This window comes from Mustela nivalis, assembly GCF_964662115.1.
Source record: "Mustela nivalis genome assembly, chromosome: 9".
NCBI classification, from domain to species: Eukaryota; Metazoa; Chordata; class Mammalia; order Carnivora; family Mustelidae; genus Mustela; species Mustela nivalis.
In genome coordinates this window covers 107,262,072-107,278,787 of record NC_139028.1, presented here as the reverse complement: position 1 = coordinate 107,278,787, position 16,716 = coordinate 107,262,072, and the positions used below count along the sequence as shown (strand labels likewise).

The following is a 16,716-nucleotide window of genomic DNA, read 5'->3' as shown; positions in this document are numbered from 1 at the left end:
ACATGGTGGTTGACTTCCCTCGGAGCAAGTGATTGAGAGGACATCCAAGATGGAAACAGTCTTTTGATGACCTGATTTGGAAGTGACATCCCATCCCTTTCCCCATATTCTATTTTTTAGAAGCAATTCACTAGGTCTAGCTCACGTTCAAGGGGAGTTGCACAAGGGCATAGATCCAGGAGGTGGGGATGACTGGGCCCCCTAAGAAGATCCCTCCCTCAGGCTTCATTCTCTTCTCACTCTCTCCCCCTTTTATAGACCACTTCAGACACAATGAGACTTTCATTACCAACCACAAAGAAGAGGGAGATGATTTTCAGTCCACGCCTTCCCTCTGACTTCCAGGCTCATGTCTCGTTTTCCATTTCACTCAGATCTCTGAAAGGCTGCTCAAAAACAAAATGTCCAACACCGGACTCAAGGGTTTCCCCCAACCTGGTCTTCCTATATGTCAGTTATGGCACAGTGAGGCTGTGAGACGAGAGGGTGTGTGGCTCAGCTCTCGTCCACGAGGTGGCCAGCTCTTCTGCCATTCCGCCACATCCTGTCTTCATGCACATATTCAGTGCTGGCTCACTAGCCCCCTGCTCCTGTTCCGGGAAGTGAAGCGTAAGCAATGTCCCCTTTGAAGGCTGTGACCCAGGGAAAGTACACATCACTTCTACCCATACCCTGTGGACAGTTAGAGAGTCAACTGGAGAGAGGGAGGCTGGACATGCCAGTCTCTGGTCATGCATCTGTGACCCCAGTTAATACATGGGGGGTGTGTGTCATATTACTGCCTAGATTGGGTTCTCCTCGGGGTGACATCTGAGGCAGGGGGGTTTCTATGCTCTTATTTTATTAGGGAACCAATTCCCAGGGGAGTAAGTTGCAAGGGGAGTGGCATAGGAAGGAGGGAGAGATAAGATAAGTTTGCATATTATGGACTGGCCAATGGATAGGATGACTGCAGTAAATTGTATAAACGGCCCCTGAGGGTCAGCCGTCTGGGAGAGAATGCAGGATGGATTTCTCCACTGGCTTGTTTTCCATTGGTCAGTAGTTCATCCCCTGGGGTGCTAACGCTCTTGTTTTTCTGAGCTGGCATGTCTGCAAGGACATGGGCACCAGAAGCTCCAGAGGGGGGGTGGTCAGTAGGCACAGCATGGGCCAGAGACGAGGATCCACCAGATTACCTGCTTCAGGTTCCTCAGTGCCTTTGCAGATCGGGGACAAGGACAGAGGAGCCTGAGAGGATCTGACCCTGACAGGACTCTCGTGCCATCTCTAAATAGAGAAGGAGAAAATAGATATCAGGGTTCACTTACCACTTCCTACCACACCCTATTTCTATGAGTGGCGCCCTATTCATTTAGTTCCAGCAAGCGAGAAACCCAAGACACACCCTGACATCTCCTTTCTCCTTATACCTAGATCCAATCCAAAATATCTCTGAAATCTGGTCACTTCTCTCCATTTTGACTACCACATCTTAATCAAAGCTTCTATCATCTCTTGAGGGAACAAATGTCTTCTAACTAAACGCTTATCCTTCTTCATATCCATTCTCCACACACAGCCAGAATAGCTTTTCTGTAACACCAACTGGATATTGTCACCATGGCCTACTAATTAAAATCTTTCACTGCTCTCCATTTCTTGAAGGATAAAGGCAAAACTCCTCAAGGTGGCCCACAAAGCCTCATGTGGCCTGGCCCTTTGCCTCCTCTTGCAACAGAGACTCCATTGTCCTCACCCACCTACTTTTGGCCTTAGCTTTCCCAAGCTCTAGCTGCCTCAGGACCTTTGTACATGCTCTGCCCAAGGTTTGCTGTAATTGTTCATCATCCTTTTCTCCTACCTGCCTTCTCATCTTGAAGCTCTCAGGGCAGTGATCATTTCTTCAAGGGGAGTATTTCTTGATTTTCCTAACTAGGTCAAAACCTTGTGTACATGTCCACGTCTGGATTCTTCAATAGGCAGACTAGGTATGTATTTTGTATTTCAGGCACTAATGAAACACTGTTACTCCCAATTTTTCTCAACATGTTATTTGACTTTTCACAAATAAAATAACATCAAGGAAGTCTTCGTGGGCAAGACAAGACTTTTTGGGGATTTCATTATACTTGTCTTTTTGTTGTTTGTTTTAATTTTAAATTGGTTGTGGGGGAGGTCATAGTCTTTTTAATACTTGGAGCCTCTAAGCGTCAGACCCTAAAGCTCTGGCTGTGGATATGACTTTCTTTCATTGCTTTCTACTGCTAACGCTTAACTTTTCATCATGTCAGTTAGCAGATGCTGGTCTTCCCCATTACTTTTTGTTTTTCAAAGGTAGAGGGCTAGGTAGGGTTTGGGCTCACCACTGAGCTTAGCACGGGGTCCCTACCCAGGAAAAATCACTCTTGAAGTGAGTGAGTCTCAGGAGCCTGGAGCTCTCATGCTGGTGTGGCCACTGAATGGCTCTGTCCCCTCCTCTCTGTGTCCAAGTTCATCTGTCTTATCACAGCAGCTCCTGCCTGAGATATAGGAAAATCTTTCCCAGAAAGAGAAAGAGGAAAAGAGAAAAAGCACACATACACATTAAAAAAAAATTATATTCAGTTAAATTCCTATGAAGCCCCCAGGGTCCCAGGGCTAAGATTGCCAAGATAGCTTGGCAGGGTTCTGAATGAGGAGTATTTGTGTATTCACACTTCTTGCTCAAGCCCTCAATTTGTGTGTCTATCTTTCGTCCATGCTAAAATCGGTGGGGGTAGCGGGACACATTTCAGTGCAAAGTCCATTGAGTTAAAGGCTCAGACAAGAAATTCTCAACCAGTCTTAAGCGGACGGCTAAGTGAGCGAAGTGGAGGTTGCGGTTGTTGTCATGCAAGTGACCACAAGGTGGCGCTGGGTGCTCAGCAATGAGAGTCCTGTCTCCAGGGACTTCAGGACCAACTTTTCCCCTATCAGTTGTCAGTTTATTTTAAAAAAGTTTCCTTAGTCTTTTTCTAGTCCATAATTTTCTTTAATAAAAGAGTTACACTTTCCCCTTTTATGTGTCTTTGCACAGTGACGTGCTTGAGGAAGTCATGAATAACCCTGAGGATGATTCAGTGTGTCTGGTTTTCACCCAAAGTGGAAATGACAAGAACATCTCTTTTCCTACGTGAGGGTCATAATGTGATATGGGGTGATTACAGCTCAGTGTAACTACACTTCAGGAAATAACATGTAGCTCAAAACACTGTGGTGGGTGTAAAGATCTAGTGCTTGATTCTCCAGGACACTGGGCTCCTGAGCTAGCTGGGTGCTAGGATCCGCTCAGCCTCAGAATCACCAGCTGGTTGGACTGTGGGTAAGTCCCCTGTGCTAAAGATTCTTAGCACAGCCCCACAGCTGGAAGAATCTGGGGTTGGCAATTCCAGATGCCATGGGAACCCAGGAGAAGGAGAGGTCTGGCTACCTTAGCCACCCGGGGGACTCTGCTCACGGGGTCTTTGCCCCCAAGGGAGGGCCCAGAAGCCAGTGCTGAGAATCAGGCTCAGGGGAGGTCAAGACCGAGTACCAGCTCGTCCCCACCAGATGTCAGCATCTCCCAGGTCAGAAGCACACAGCGGATCCCAGCCTGGCCAGGGTGTAGCTTGGGAGGCAGCTCTGTGCTCTGGTCTGGTAGTGACACTGATGTCCAGTGCTTATTTCCATCTCCCCGACCACTCCTAGTCCCTGAGCAGTCCTAGGGGCAAGAGATGCTGTAGTAACTGCCTCATGTCTCCTTGGCAAAGGCCCATGGCCATCGGACACCTGTGGTACTCGGGGCGTCCTCGGGGTCCTGGGTAACCCCTCCACTGAGCTCCGCGGCACACAGCGGCAGCCTCTCCGCACTCACACCAAGCTGGGGACTGTCCCACTGGCTGCAATCAAAATGTTAGGCAGGCAGAGCAGACAATGTTCATACCTCAAGAAACTAAAATAGAACGTTTTAAAGAACAAGAAAAAAATATGACTTCACAGATTGTTCAGGATGATGAACTATATACCAGGGGAGCCAGCCATCCTGGGTTTGAAGTCTCCTTCCAAGACTTAGAAATCAGGGGACTTGGCCAAGATTCTCCATATCTTTGTGCCTCAATTTCTGCATTTGTAAGCTGGGAATACTATCGTTCCTATTTATTTTCATGGACCCTTCCAGTCCCGTCAGGTGATTGCGAGAATAAGATCACTGTAATCAGCAATGTTTGCTGAGCAATTCTCTCTGCCAGGCATGGACCTGGTCTTTTTCTCTAGTATCTCATAGTTCTGACCACTGCAAGTGTGTTGTTACCCCACTGTATAGTTAATGAAACCAAGGCTCAGAGAGCTAGAGTAGCAGAATGAGGATTTGAAAGCAGGCACTTTGCCCTCAGGGTTAACTCATGTAATCAGCGCAAAGCACGTTTGCAGGTCTTGCAAATTATTTTGTTGCTGTCATGACCTTGTGGACTCCCATGAGCCCTGATGGCAGCCCTCTGTCTCCTCTCTGTTGCTTGTAAGCCAAATGCTCCTGAGCTAGTGAGGTAAGTTTCCGAACCTTGATTTACTGACCTGTAAAATGGAAATCGTGATAGAAGTTACCTGATGAATTTTTAATGAAATTAAAAAATTTTTCTTAATGAAAATCACATTGAGGAAAGTGTTTAGAAGCGGTTCTGTGGTGCCTGACAACGTCACCCATCAGGATGTGAAAAGAGTTCACCTAGTCCTAGAAGTCATGTTAGCTTGGCATCCTAGCTCAGGAAGAAGAGAAATCACATCCCTCTTGGATGGTGCCATTTGACGAAAAAAAAAAAAAAAAATCCCAGCCTTCCCCTTAATACAGAACTTCAGTCTGGACAACGGCATTTACTTCCCCTTCCTAAACCACCCCCGAGGTGCCTCTGGAGTGGGCGTCTTAAAGGGTAGAGCTGGTCCTTTAGCGCTGTCCAACAGGAACATAATCCCAATAGCCACATTAATAAAGCAAAAGAAACAGGTAAAATTCATTTGAGTCATGTATTTCATTTACCCCAATGTATTCAAAACATTATCATTTGGACGGGTAATCAATATAAAGAATTACGAATGAGATGTCTTCCGTCTTCTGTCTGTGTGGAGTCTTTGCAGCCGGCATGTTATTTTATACCCGGAGCTCTTCTTCTCTGGCCCTGACCACGTTTCAAGGGCTCGGGGGCACCTTTGCTGAGTGGCCAATACACGGGACAGTGCAGGTCGAGCTTCTCTGTGTCACTTTATTTATTTATTTTAAAGATTTAATTAATTAATGTGTCAGAGAGAGAGCACACAAGCAGCAGGAGCAGCAGAGGGAGAGGGAGAAGCAGGCTCCCCGCTGAACAGGGAGCCTGATGTGGGATTTGATCCCAGGACCCTGGGATCATGACCTGAGCCAAAGGCAGATGCTTAACTGACTGAGGCCCCCAGGTGTCCCTCTGTGTCACTTTAACGGCAACAAGATGGAGCTTGGCTTTTCTGGCTCTATCTAACTGTAGCCCCCAGAGGTTTTGCAGAGACGCAAAATGAAAGGAAACAAACAAACCAAAACAACTTTGTTTTGCCTCTGCATCTTTGCTGCGTCTTTCTGCCTGCGTGGCAACCCCCTACCCCTACCACTTTACCTCGTGTTGAAGCCTCACAGCAACCCCATAAGGTAGATACTATAACAACGTCCATTTTATAGATGAGAAAAGCGAGGCTTGAAATGGCTCCTTTACCCATGGCAACGTGACTGGTAGGCAGCAGTACTGTGGTCTGAACACCTGTGCTCTGTTGGCACATGGCGCTGTTGGAATGAGCAGTGTTGTACCCATGTGGAGCGGGCATGGGCTCCCCAGGGCAGGAGTGAGTGTCTGGTCAGCAGAGGTGTTCAAGAAGCCGTGGTGGACCCTTAGACTGGGGTGTAATCGAGGAGATTCCCGGGCTGGATTGGAGCCGGGAGGCAGGTGGGTTGCTCTTTGCAGTCCTGGGGGTCCAGGAGGTCTTCCTTTTCCCCGGGAGGCTGTGTTCTGGGCAGCCAGGATGGGGAGCCATTGTCTGCAGTGCCCACTCTGGCCCCAGGGCGGAGGGCTTGACTTCCTCCTCCAGTGCAGTCGGGGTGGGTCGCGGGGGGCCTTCCCCAAGCTCCAGAGCCCTGGTGCAGCCGATGGGCTGTTTGGCGTTGGTCTTCTCCCCTGGAGGGCCTGGCTCCACATCCTCCCATTGTCCGTCCTGATACAGGACCTCATTAATTTAGACTCACTGTAAATATTTTTGGAAACACCCTGTTGCTCTCCTGAAGACTGGAGAGGCCTTGGTGTGAGCGGGGGCCCGGGGCCTGTCCACCTCTTCCTGAACTCCTTCCGGCCTCCACTCTGTTTCCTGTCCTAGCTGCCTCCTGCCCAGGCCCTCCTGTCAGGCTAACAAAGGCGAGTGAGTTCCAAGGAGACAGGCGTCCTTGGGTCTTGATCTTTAGGGATGGGAGGGGAAGACTGAGTGGCACGGGGGACCGTGGGTCTGACCCAGTGGGGACACCTGGAGGAGCTCCCTTGTCACCCTCAGGCCTCCCTTTGCTCATCAGCAAAGCCGAGTGTATGGGACGGAGGACTGGCCGCACAGCAGAGCCCACTGGCCAAGCTCTCCCTTCTCCCTGAGCAGTGCGTGGTCATTTTGGAAGGATTCTGTTTATCTAGTCCTCCCTGTGAAATAATCATTAATTCATATTCTCAGTTCTTATTCATCAAAGACCTCCTGAGTACCAGGGAGGAGGAACCAGAGCCACCAAAGTGGGTGGTGAAAATCCAAGCTCGGGGGAGCCTTGACATTTAAGGAGGGTTGTTTGATAACGGGCCACGGGGGGGGGGGTGCGCCATTTCCAAAAGGTTTCATGAAATGCTGAGGCTGCCCCCATGAGACCCCCTTGCCCCCCACCCCACTACTGTCTTCTAGGGCTTCAGCTTGGGTGAGGCGGGTCAATGGCTTGAGAAAGGGTCCCCACACATTTACTAGAGGCCCAACTTTGTGTTAAATAATGGGGGGGGGTAATGTCAGGTGGAGGGTGAGGGGGTGGCTGAGGGGAATCACAGCCTAATAAATGACCCATTTATTTATGGGGGGGGGGACTTGGTGCCACAGCCGGGAGAACGGATTCTGATCTCATTTCGCCTCCCTGTTCTGACCCTGTTAGCAAGAAATCCACTTTTCCAACCACCTCTGGGAGCCACGGCCACAGGTCCCAGAATCTCCAGGTGGACCCGTGCCCTCCTGTACGGACAGGGACCCTGAGGCTCAGAGAGGGCAGAGCCTGGTGCTGGGTCACAGGCAAGGTGGTCATTCAGATTTTAGCTAGAAGGTCAGCCGCACCAAGAAGGCCCTCTTCTGGAGGCTCACCCTGCCGGTCACTCTCCACTCCATGCAGCTCTCCTCATTATTGGAGTTCCTCAAGTCTGTTTTGCAATCGGCTCTTTGGGCTCTTCTCCGCCTCTAGAAGGCCTGTGCTGGAGATCAGGGATGTGGTCTGAGCTGCCCGCACAATTCAGCGTGCGCCACGTGCCTCGGCGGGAGTCTGGCTGATACTAGCTGCTCATTAAATATTTGCTGAGTGAATGAATTAGTAGCCAAGATGGGACTGGAACTTATATGGTCTGGTGCTTGGGCCAGCAGGCTTTCCTGCATTTGCTGTCCCCGGAGCCCCGGGTGTCCTCTGTGTTTGGAGAGCGCCTGGGAGTTTGAAGTGGCACCAAATGGCCAGGGGAAAAGGAAGGGGCTGCTGAGGGGCTGAGGGGTGGGGGGTCTGCTTTAATTGTCAGAGGCAGCTGGCCATTTGGTTTTGCTCAGATAAACTGCTAAGATAGGGCTTGTGAGTGAGTGTGTGTGTGTGTGTGTGTGTGTGAGTGTGTGTGTGTGAGTGTGCACAGGGCTGGGATGGGGAAGGGGTTGTTGTGTGGCTGAAGAAAGGGGAGAGGAATCCCTGAGTGGGCTGAGCAGCTCAGCTTCATCCCCATCCCGGGCCTCCCCCTCCTTCCCCACAGATAACACCACCAGCTGTTCAGGACACAGCTGTGCTTTCTCTGGGGAAGGGGAGAAAAGGGCCCCGTGGCCCTGGGTGAGTTCAAAGCAGAGCTGTGAAGTGAGGGGGCTGGAGGGGGTGCTGGAGGAGGAGGTGAGAAGTCAGCAAGAGGCAGAGAAAGACAGCTTGCGCTTTGATGTCCCCCACCCAGAGCCTGGGGCAAGGTCCGGGCAGGTCTCGGCAGACTTTGGGCTTTCTCCCTCACCCCAAGCCCTTCGAGAGATCCAATTAACCCCTCTTGCCTGTCCCTCCAAGGAGGAGGCCCATCCAGTCCCTGAGCCCAGCACACAGCAGCTCGCGGAAGCACACTCGCACCCCACAGCCTACGCTAGCCTGGCCGTGAGCTCACACAGCCACACACACAGCCCCGGGCCTCGCTTTCTAGGCCAGGAGCCAGCCCAGGGCTGGGGTGGGTGACGGCGACTGATTCACTGGCTGCAGAGGTCCCCATCAGTCTGGGCTGTCCCCAGAGGGACCCGCAGCTGGTCTGGGGCGCTGATCTGACAGGAGCTGTTCACGCCAGACTCCTCACAATATCCTGAAGAAATGACTGGGGAGAGCGCGGAGTCCCTGGGGCAACTGGGTTGGCCTCTCCAGGGCAGGCCAGCCTGGGGGACACTGGCCAACAGCCCTGCCCCAGCTGCCGGCTTGCCAGATGGCTCAGGGCCGATTATCCTGGATCAATGCAGCAAAGGAGCGCAGAAGGAGTGGCCCTGGAGTGAAGACCCGGCCTTTCCCGTCTTCTCCTGAGTGTGTTTCCTACAGTTTTAATTCAACAGGCCTTTGCCAGGCTCCGGCTTGAGTGGGGGAGGGGTGGTGCCCAAATGAAAACAGGTGTCTGCCCTGGTGTGCTCTGTCTGGTGAGGAATTCCTTCAGAGCCCTGGAGGCACATAACATCAGGCTTTAGCTATGGCTCCTCTTGACTAAGCTTATCTTCTGTGTGGGATGGACAGGGGTCTTGGGTGCCAGGCCAGGAGGCGAGGCTGGCTGATTCTGTGATTTCTGGCTACCACGGGGCAGGAGGTCAGATCTTATCTGCGCTTCACCCAGTCCAGCCCTAACCAGTAGCCCTCTCCGAGGCTTGGCCCCCAGTTCCCTTCCATTTCAACAAGTCTGGTTCCCCTGGTGAGATGAACCACTTCTTACCCCCTCAGAGACAGAGAGCCTAGTGGCCAGAGGACTAAAGAGATGGGCCCATAAAGGGACTCTCTACATGGCTCAGGATCCAAGTGGGAATGGCTATGGGGGGGGGGGTGCGGGGGAGACCTGATTTTGGGAATGCTCCAAGCTCACTGGCTTCCCTTCTATGTTTCTAGCTGCAAAGGGCCCTGTTTCCTGCATCTTTCTGGGAGAATGAGAGAAGATCTGGATTACCCGGGTGTCTGGCACTTGGCCTTTATCCTGCAATGTTTCAAGCAAGCAATTTAATACATAATAGCTACCATCAATTATGACCTGACCGAGACGAACTCGTTCCTACACACCTCTCAGGTCCCTTTTGATAGGTCAAGGTTGAGGTAATCCGACAAGGGTAATCACTTTCACCCAAGTTTACGGACGGATTAATGAAAGGCATTCTGCCACCTGCCTAGACTTCTATTAGACAAACATGCCGGAGCAAGCATGTCCCAGACTGTCTACTGGGTCCTGTTAGCTTTCTGGAATCCTCTTTGGGAATGGCTGGCCACAGGGCAGTTTCTGGATCGAGTTATGGTGCCAACCCTAAGGGCACAGACATTCCTAGCCAGAGTTCTCATAACCTGTTCCATCAGGGACAGGGGTGGGGTGGGGTAGGGAGGATCTATAAAATATTTTAGTCCATCTTTTATAAAAATTTCGCTCAAGAGAGCTTATTTTAGAATAAATTACAGGTATCTTAGTGCTATCCTACATTTCTGTAACACTCAGAAGGTGAAAAACCCTCAACCTAAAAAAGGTTGGGGGAGAGGAGAAGTTTGAGGGTGAGCTCATGTGCTCAAATTCTGGCTCTGACAATGACTGGCTGAGTGACCTTGGCCAAGTTATTTCACTTCCCCGTGTCTTCATTTCCTTATCCGTAAGTGGAGATTAGTAAGAGTGCAAGTCATTGTGCCAACTGAAAGGGATAGTAAGGATATACGGAATGTAGAACACTCTCAACCAGGTCCTTGTGGGTATTTGAGTCTGGGGCCCTGGCTTAAAAACCCCTGCAGAAGGTTTTCTGAACAACCCTCCTTGGAGACCAGGAATTCTGATTTTAGAAGCCCTTTGCTTTGGATGGGGCCATGATTTATCTGCTGATTTTGTCCCGTCGTATCCCTGCTCAACTTTAGACGGACTTCTCCACTCTTGGGGGTTATATTTAAAAATCATGTCTTGTGTACCTTCCCTCTTTCCTGCCCAGAGCTCCTGGAAAAGTGCAAAGTGAGTGTGTGGGCGACTGTACCCACAGCAGTCCCTCAGTGACCACCCCTTTCTCTGCCCCCTCCCCTGGCTGCATGGTCTCCTAGAGACGTGGTCCCCAAAGACTGAAATGCACCTAGGTCCTTAGCGCATATGACCCCTTCTTTTCAGTCACCCCCCAGTTCACCCATCTATTTTACTCACTCAATCATTTAGTGATCACCTATCATCCGGCAAGCCCTGTTAGGTGCTTGGAGAAGAAGAAAAACAAACAAGAGAATTGTAACGAGATCCATCCTGTGACTTTAAGCAGGACATTTACCTCCTTAGGCCTCAGTTTCCCCACAGACTTAATGACTTTTGTCTGGGCTTTCTTTCTCCTGGGACTCTGTCCTCAACCCTCTAAAACTTCGTAGGCTGTCTGCAAACCGCAGTCGGCCAACAGCTTATGAATTGTAGAGAAATCCCCTTAACTGTGTCTGTAAACCATAAATGTTCCCAAAGGGGGGGGGTCAAAGTGGAGGAGTCAAGGATGATGACTGTGAGGGGAAGAGTGAAGTCTGGTCTGGGTGGGGGGGGACTGGGAGGGCAGGAGGAGGGGGGTGGGGGCCAGACGTGAGGGGCCAGACCTGCTGGCCAGGAGGGCTTGCCAGGTGCTGGGAGCATCCTGCGAAATCTCACACCCTCCCTGCCCCCCCCAACCGTCCTGGCTCCAGCTCAGGCTGGATTCCAATCTGCATAATTTGCCCCATTTAGAGTGGATGGGAGGGGGTGAGAGTGGGAGGGTAGGGAGGATTGGGGAGGGGGTGCTCCAGAGGCCAGAGGAAGCCAGGCCTAGAGGCTGGGGAATGGGTGGGTGGTAGCCAGAGGGTGAAGGCGGGGCCAGGAGGAGAGCAGGCTGCTGCGAACCCCAGATAATCTTCTGCCCAGCACGGCAGGGCTCAGTGTGGTCCACTTGCCCAGGGAGAAGAAGGAGGGAAAAAAAAAAAAAAGTGGGCTGTAACTTAAAGATCTTAAGACTTCCAAGTGAGGGGTTGGTCTGGAGGTGGGAGGGGGGAGTGACCAGACAAGGAGGAGACAGAGACTCAGGAGGGTGCAAGGAAGTGTCCTAGCTGAGGCCAGGACAAGGCAGGAGAGGGTGGAGGGAAGTCTGCGGGAGCAGGCATCCTCCAGAATCCGGTCGCAGCTCCTGCCGCTCGCTGGCCGGGAAGGGCGCTGGACACCCTCAGCCCTTCTCGCCTGCCCTCGGAGGCTCAGGCCAGGCCAGCCGCTCGGGGCCCTTGCTGAGTTGGTGCCACAGCCACGGAGCTGGGACCCCAAGGACCCCCTGCCCGTCTTCTCTCCAATGCCCAGCATGGAGGAGGCTGGCGATTTCGACAACTACTACGGGGCAGACAACCAGTCTGAGTGCGAGTACTCGGACTGGAAGTCCTCGGGGGCCCTCATCCCCGCCATCTACTTGCTGGTCTTCCTCCTGGGCACCACGGGCAACGGGCTGGTGCTCTGGACCGTGTTCCGCAGCAGCCGCGAGAAGAGACGCTCGGCCGACATCTTCATCGCCAGCCTGGCCGTGGCGGACCTGACTTTCGTGGTGACCCTGCCGCTGTGGGCCACGTACACGTACCGGGACTACGACTGGCCCTTCGGCACCTTCGCGTGCAAGCTCAGCAGCTACGTGATCTTCGTCAACATGTACGCCAGCGTCTTCTGCCTCACCGGGCTCAGCTTCGACCGCTACCTGGCCATCGTGAGGCCCGTGGCCAACGCTCGGCTGAGGCTGCGGGTCAGCGGGGCGGCGGCCACGGCGGGCCTGTGGGTGCTGGCCGCGCTCCTGGCCGTGCCGGTCATGGTGTTCCGCTCCACCGGGGACCTGGAGAACACCACGAGGGTGCAGTGCTACATGGACTACTCCATGGTGGCCGCCTCCAGCTCGGAGTGGGCCTGGGAGGTGGGCCTGGGGGTCTCGTCCACCGCCGTGGGCTTCGTGGTCCCCTTCACCATCATGCTGACCTGCTACTTCTTCATCGCGCAAACCATCGCCGGCCACTTCCGCAAGGAGCGCATCGAGGGCCTGCGGAAGCGGCGCCGGCTGCTCAGCATCATCGTGGTGCTGGTGGTGACCTTCGCGCTCTGCTGGATGCCCTACCACCTGGTGAAGACGCTCTACATGCTGGGCAGCCTGCTGCACTGGCCCTGCGACTTCGACATCTTCCTCATGAACGTCTTCCCCTACTGCACCTGCATCAGCTACGTCAACAGTTGCCTCAACCCCTTCCTCTACGCCTTCTTCGACCCGCGCTTCCGCCAAGCCTGCACCTCCATGCTGTGCTGCGGCCGGAGCAGGTGCCGGGGCGCCTCGCACAGCAGCAGCGGCGAGAAGTCGGCCAGCTACTCTTCCGGCCACAGCCAGGGGCCCGGCCCCAATTCCGGAAAGGGTGGAGAGCAGATGAACGAGAAGTCCATCCCCTACAGCCAAGAGACACTCGTGGTTGACTAGGGCTGGGGGGATCAGAGAGGAGCCCGGTGCCCTCCGCCCCACCCTGGCCTCTGCCCTTGCTCTCTGAAAGTCAGGTAGCATGATAGCACCTTCTCCCTTGCATTTGACCCTTTTCCTCGCTCCCTGCCTCCCTGCCCCCCTGGTCCTCCTTCCTCCTTGAGTTTTGTGGTTTAGTGGAAGGAGACTGAGTCCGGCGGACTCGCGCTGGCGCTGGGCCACTCGGTATCTGTGAGAGGGACTTTGCTCCAGTCTCTTAACCCCCTGGAGCCTCAGTTTCCCCATTTGTATAAAACAGGGGAGGTCAACCTGGCTCAACTGAAATGTGTTGCCCCCACTCTTTTTCTTGGATCTCCAGCATTTTCTTTTCCCTCCTTTCTTCTAATGTTCTCTCCCCTCTCCCTGCCCCTGCTTTGCCCTCTTAGCTGCACTTTCTGCTCCGAATCCTTACCTACTGGCTCCAACCCCCTCTCCTGGAGCACATCCCCTCCCTCAGTCCCTTCTTTCTCCCCTGTTCGCTTCCTGGTTGTGTAGGGCTCCTAAGGGTTAAGAATCCTGAAGCTTGCACACATGGCCCTGGCCCCAGCTCTGTTGGGCTCCCTGGAGTGCAGCGGGGGACCTCGGTGGGGCGGGCAGCTGGCGAGGGAGGGCTGGTGTCAGCCAAGTTAGCTCCAGGCTCTGCAGCTGGGAGCTGCGGAACTTTCCTGCAAACTGGATCAGTTCACTTTCAGGCACTAAGGATTCCAGAAGGGGTCTCCCCTCTTGCAGCCCCTCCCAGATGCCAACTAGATGAGCTTTTTGCAGATTTCCTCAGACCCTCTCTTCAGCCTCTGTTCCCTGCGTCCATCGGAAGGCTGTGGGGTTGGTGCAGGGACGGCTGGCTCCTTGGAGTCATAGAGGAGTGGGGAGTTGGGAAGGGAACGCCGGGGAAGAAAGGAGTCTGTATTTAGTCTACATGCTGCTTGGCTTCCCTCTCCGATTCCTCATCCCTCTAGCCCCTACAGGCCTCCACACCACGCCTGGCATCCCCAGCCAGGACACTTTTCTTGAGCACTGGTGCATCTGGGTGCCAAGATTTATGTGTGTGTGCATGCATGTGTGTGTGTGTGTGTGTGTGTACATGGAAGAGCGTCACGCGTCATTTGGGTGAACTACCCCCCTACTGTCTACCGCTTCACCACTCTTCACACAATATCCTTGGGGGGAGGGAGACATATTGAGGCAATAGAGAATAAAATGAGAATAAAATGAGTCCACCCCGCCCCCACTGGATTTGGGGGCCCTGACGGCAGGTCCGTGCTTTAAGAGAGAAGTCTATGCTAGTGCTGGGGGCCAGCCCCTCTGGGGAGATCTGTCCCCAAGGCCTGGGGACACTCAGTGTGCTGGGTCGCATCCTTCCTAGTTCCCTGAGGGAAGTAGGAGGTGGGTTAGAGCTTCCCTTGGCCCCTTCTCCACGCCTCCCCACCCTGCTCTGACTTGATGAGTGTGTTCCTTGCCATTCTCACTTTTCCAGGGTCTGTGGCATTCTTGCCTGGGGTGAAAAGCGCTGGGTGGGTTTTTTCTCACCTCACCCTCAGGATCACCGTTGGCCTCTCCTGCTGGGCTGGGGGGCTGGGCACGGTGACCCGAGCAGCTGCAGCAAGGCTGAGGGCCTGACGTCATGCCACCAGCGAGGCCTCAAGGACCAAATTGACGGCAGGCCTTTGTGAGCTGGGGGCAGGGTGTGTATATTCCAGGTTTTGTTCTTGGAGGACTCCGGACAGGACGTGAAGGACAAGATTTGCGCCACGGAGGCAGGAAGAGCCCGGCTTGGTGTCAATGCAGAGCTTGACCATCCCTGGGATGGCGCCAGCTCTGGGAGCAGAGGAAGGAGGAGAAAGGAAGAGGCCCCTTGCAGCTTAGTCTCCCTTTCACAGGCCAGAATCTTCCGTAGACTCCCTTTCTCAGCCCAGGGCTCTCCTCAAAGTATGCGGTTAAGGCTGGAGGAAACATCTAGAAGATCTAGAAGGGACGAGGGTGCCCTTCTGAGGCCCTCATGGTGACCCCAGAGACCTCTTGCCTGGAACTCATTGGTTGTCCTGGACAGAGTGGGGAGGCTCCCTCACCCCCGACCAGCCCCTTCTTTGGAATGTCTCTGCTATTTTTTTTCTGACCCTCTTAGTCACTGCGGTTCATTCAATAAATCTGTTTTGTGTAACTGTTGTGTCCAAAGCCTCTGCTCACACAGACGTCTTGGGATGAGTTAAGGTCCCCCATTTGCAAGTGTTCCAGTGGGAGGTGGTGTGGGCTGAGGGAGCACAGGAGGAAAGTAGGAGCTAAGGGAAGTCAAGTGGGAAACTGGAAAGGGAGTGGGGGAGGCGGGCAGAACCCAGAGCGACAGACACAGCGCAGGGCACAGGTGGGGACAGAGACCAGGGGAGGCACAGGAAGTAAAGGCGGGGAGCAGGGGGCAGCTCAGTTTTTGTGTTCTGAGAACCTGTGGGACAAATGGGCACACATTTTGGAGTCCAGAGCACAGGCATGTAGGAAAATGCTAGCATTCATTTATTCACCAATTCACTAATTCATTGTCCCTTGAGGAACCACTCAGTTTAGATAAGAAGTTCAGGTGCCTGGCCTTGGATCGGTGACCCTGAATGTCTGCAAACGCTCACTCTCGAGCGGTACCCCAGACCTAAGGAATCCGACTCTCCTGGGCTCACCCTGGGTGTTCTTAACTTCTAAAAGCTCCTCAGATGATTTCTGGGGGAGGCTAGGTTCGGGGATGTCCGCATCCACACAGATTCTGTGGGCAAATGAAGGTGGACACCAAGGAGGAGCGAGTCAGAGACAAGAGGAAACGGGGCTCTGGATGGTTGTTGATTTGGAGGAGGAAGAGTCTGAAACCATCCTTGGGGGGAAACACTCAGTCCAGAGGTGCTCATCATCTCCCAAGCAGATTTCGGGTATAGCCGTGTCAGTGGGTATCACCAAAGCAACCACCACAGTAGAACAGACAAGACCGAGAGAGCCCATGGTTACTGTGATTCAGCGTGGTGTGTGCTAAGCACTTCTAAGCACTATCTCATTGAATCCTTGCAATGCTCTGAGTGGGGTATGTTCACCTCAGTTTGCCGAGAAGGAAGCCAAGGCTCAGAGATGTTAGTCACCTACCTTGAGAAGGTTACACAGCCCGTACATGGAAGAACGAGGCCTGGGACAGCTGGGTCTGTCCACACCCTAAGCCTGAGCTCTTGGTCCCTGCCTTTCCCAAAGTACAAGAGAGGCGGTGCCGGGTACTGGGAGGAGAGTGAAGCCCCCGGTGTAAGGTACTGGCCCACAAGGGGGGTGCTCAGTGCTCAGGGACTGGGTCAGGATGGGGAGGGGAGAGAAATGGTGGGAAATGCATGAGAGAGAGAGAGACAGAGACAGAGAGATACATAGAGAGATACAGAGAAAGACACAGAGAGATAGAGAGACAGAGAGATAGACGGAGAGAGCAATGGAGACAAAGACAGAGAGAAAGAGAGAGAGAGAGAGACAGACAGAAAAAGAGACAGAGACAGAGAGAGACAGAGACAGAGAGAGAGTGAGGGGAGAGACAGAGAATGTGGAGAGAGAGAGAGATAAGGAGAGTGAGGGGCCCAGTGGGGGGGGGGGCGGCAGGGAGGAAGCTGGAGGACAGGGTGTCAGTACTTGTTTTCAGTCTTTGGAAGCCCACCAGGAAACCCAGCAGGAATTTACAACTGCAACAAGAGCTATTTGAGCCCCCCCTCCCCCTTTTTCACAGATGCTGTTAAAAAAAAAAATAGCAAAAAA

General features: G+C 53.2%; 1 protein-coding gene across 1 annotated transcript; it reads left to right on the top strand.

The window, feature by feature from the left end:
- Positions 1 to 10,740: 10,740 nt before the first annotated feature.
- Positions 10,741 to 15,115, top strand: APLNR (apelin receptor). Its single transcript, XM_082747774.1, has one exon. The coding sequence runs from the start codon at positions 11,770 to 11,772 to the stop codon at positions 12,919 to 12,921; it is 1,152 nt and encodes a 383-aa protein (XP_082603900.1). The 5' UTR covers positions 10,741 to 11,769; the 3' UTR covers positions 12,922 to 15,115.
- The last annotated feature ends 1,601 nt before the right edge of the window (positions 15,116 to 16,716 follow it).

Coding starts and splice junctions, on each gene's coding strand:
- APLNR (XM_082747774.1), top strand. CDS start 11,770: ATGCCCAGCATGGAGGAGGCTGGCGATTTCGACAACTACTACGGGGCA.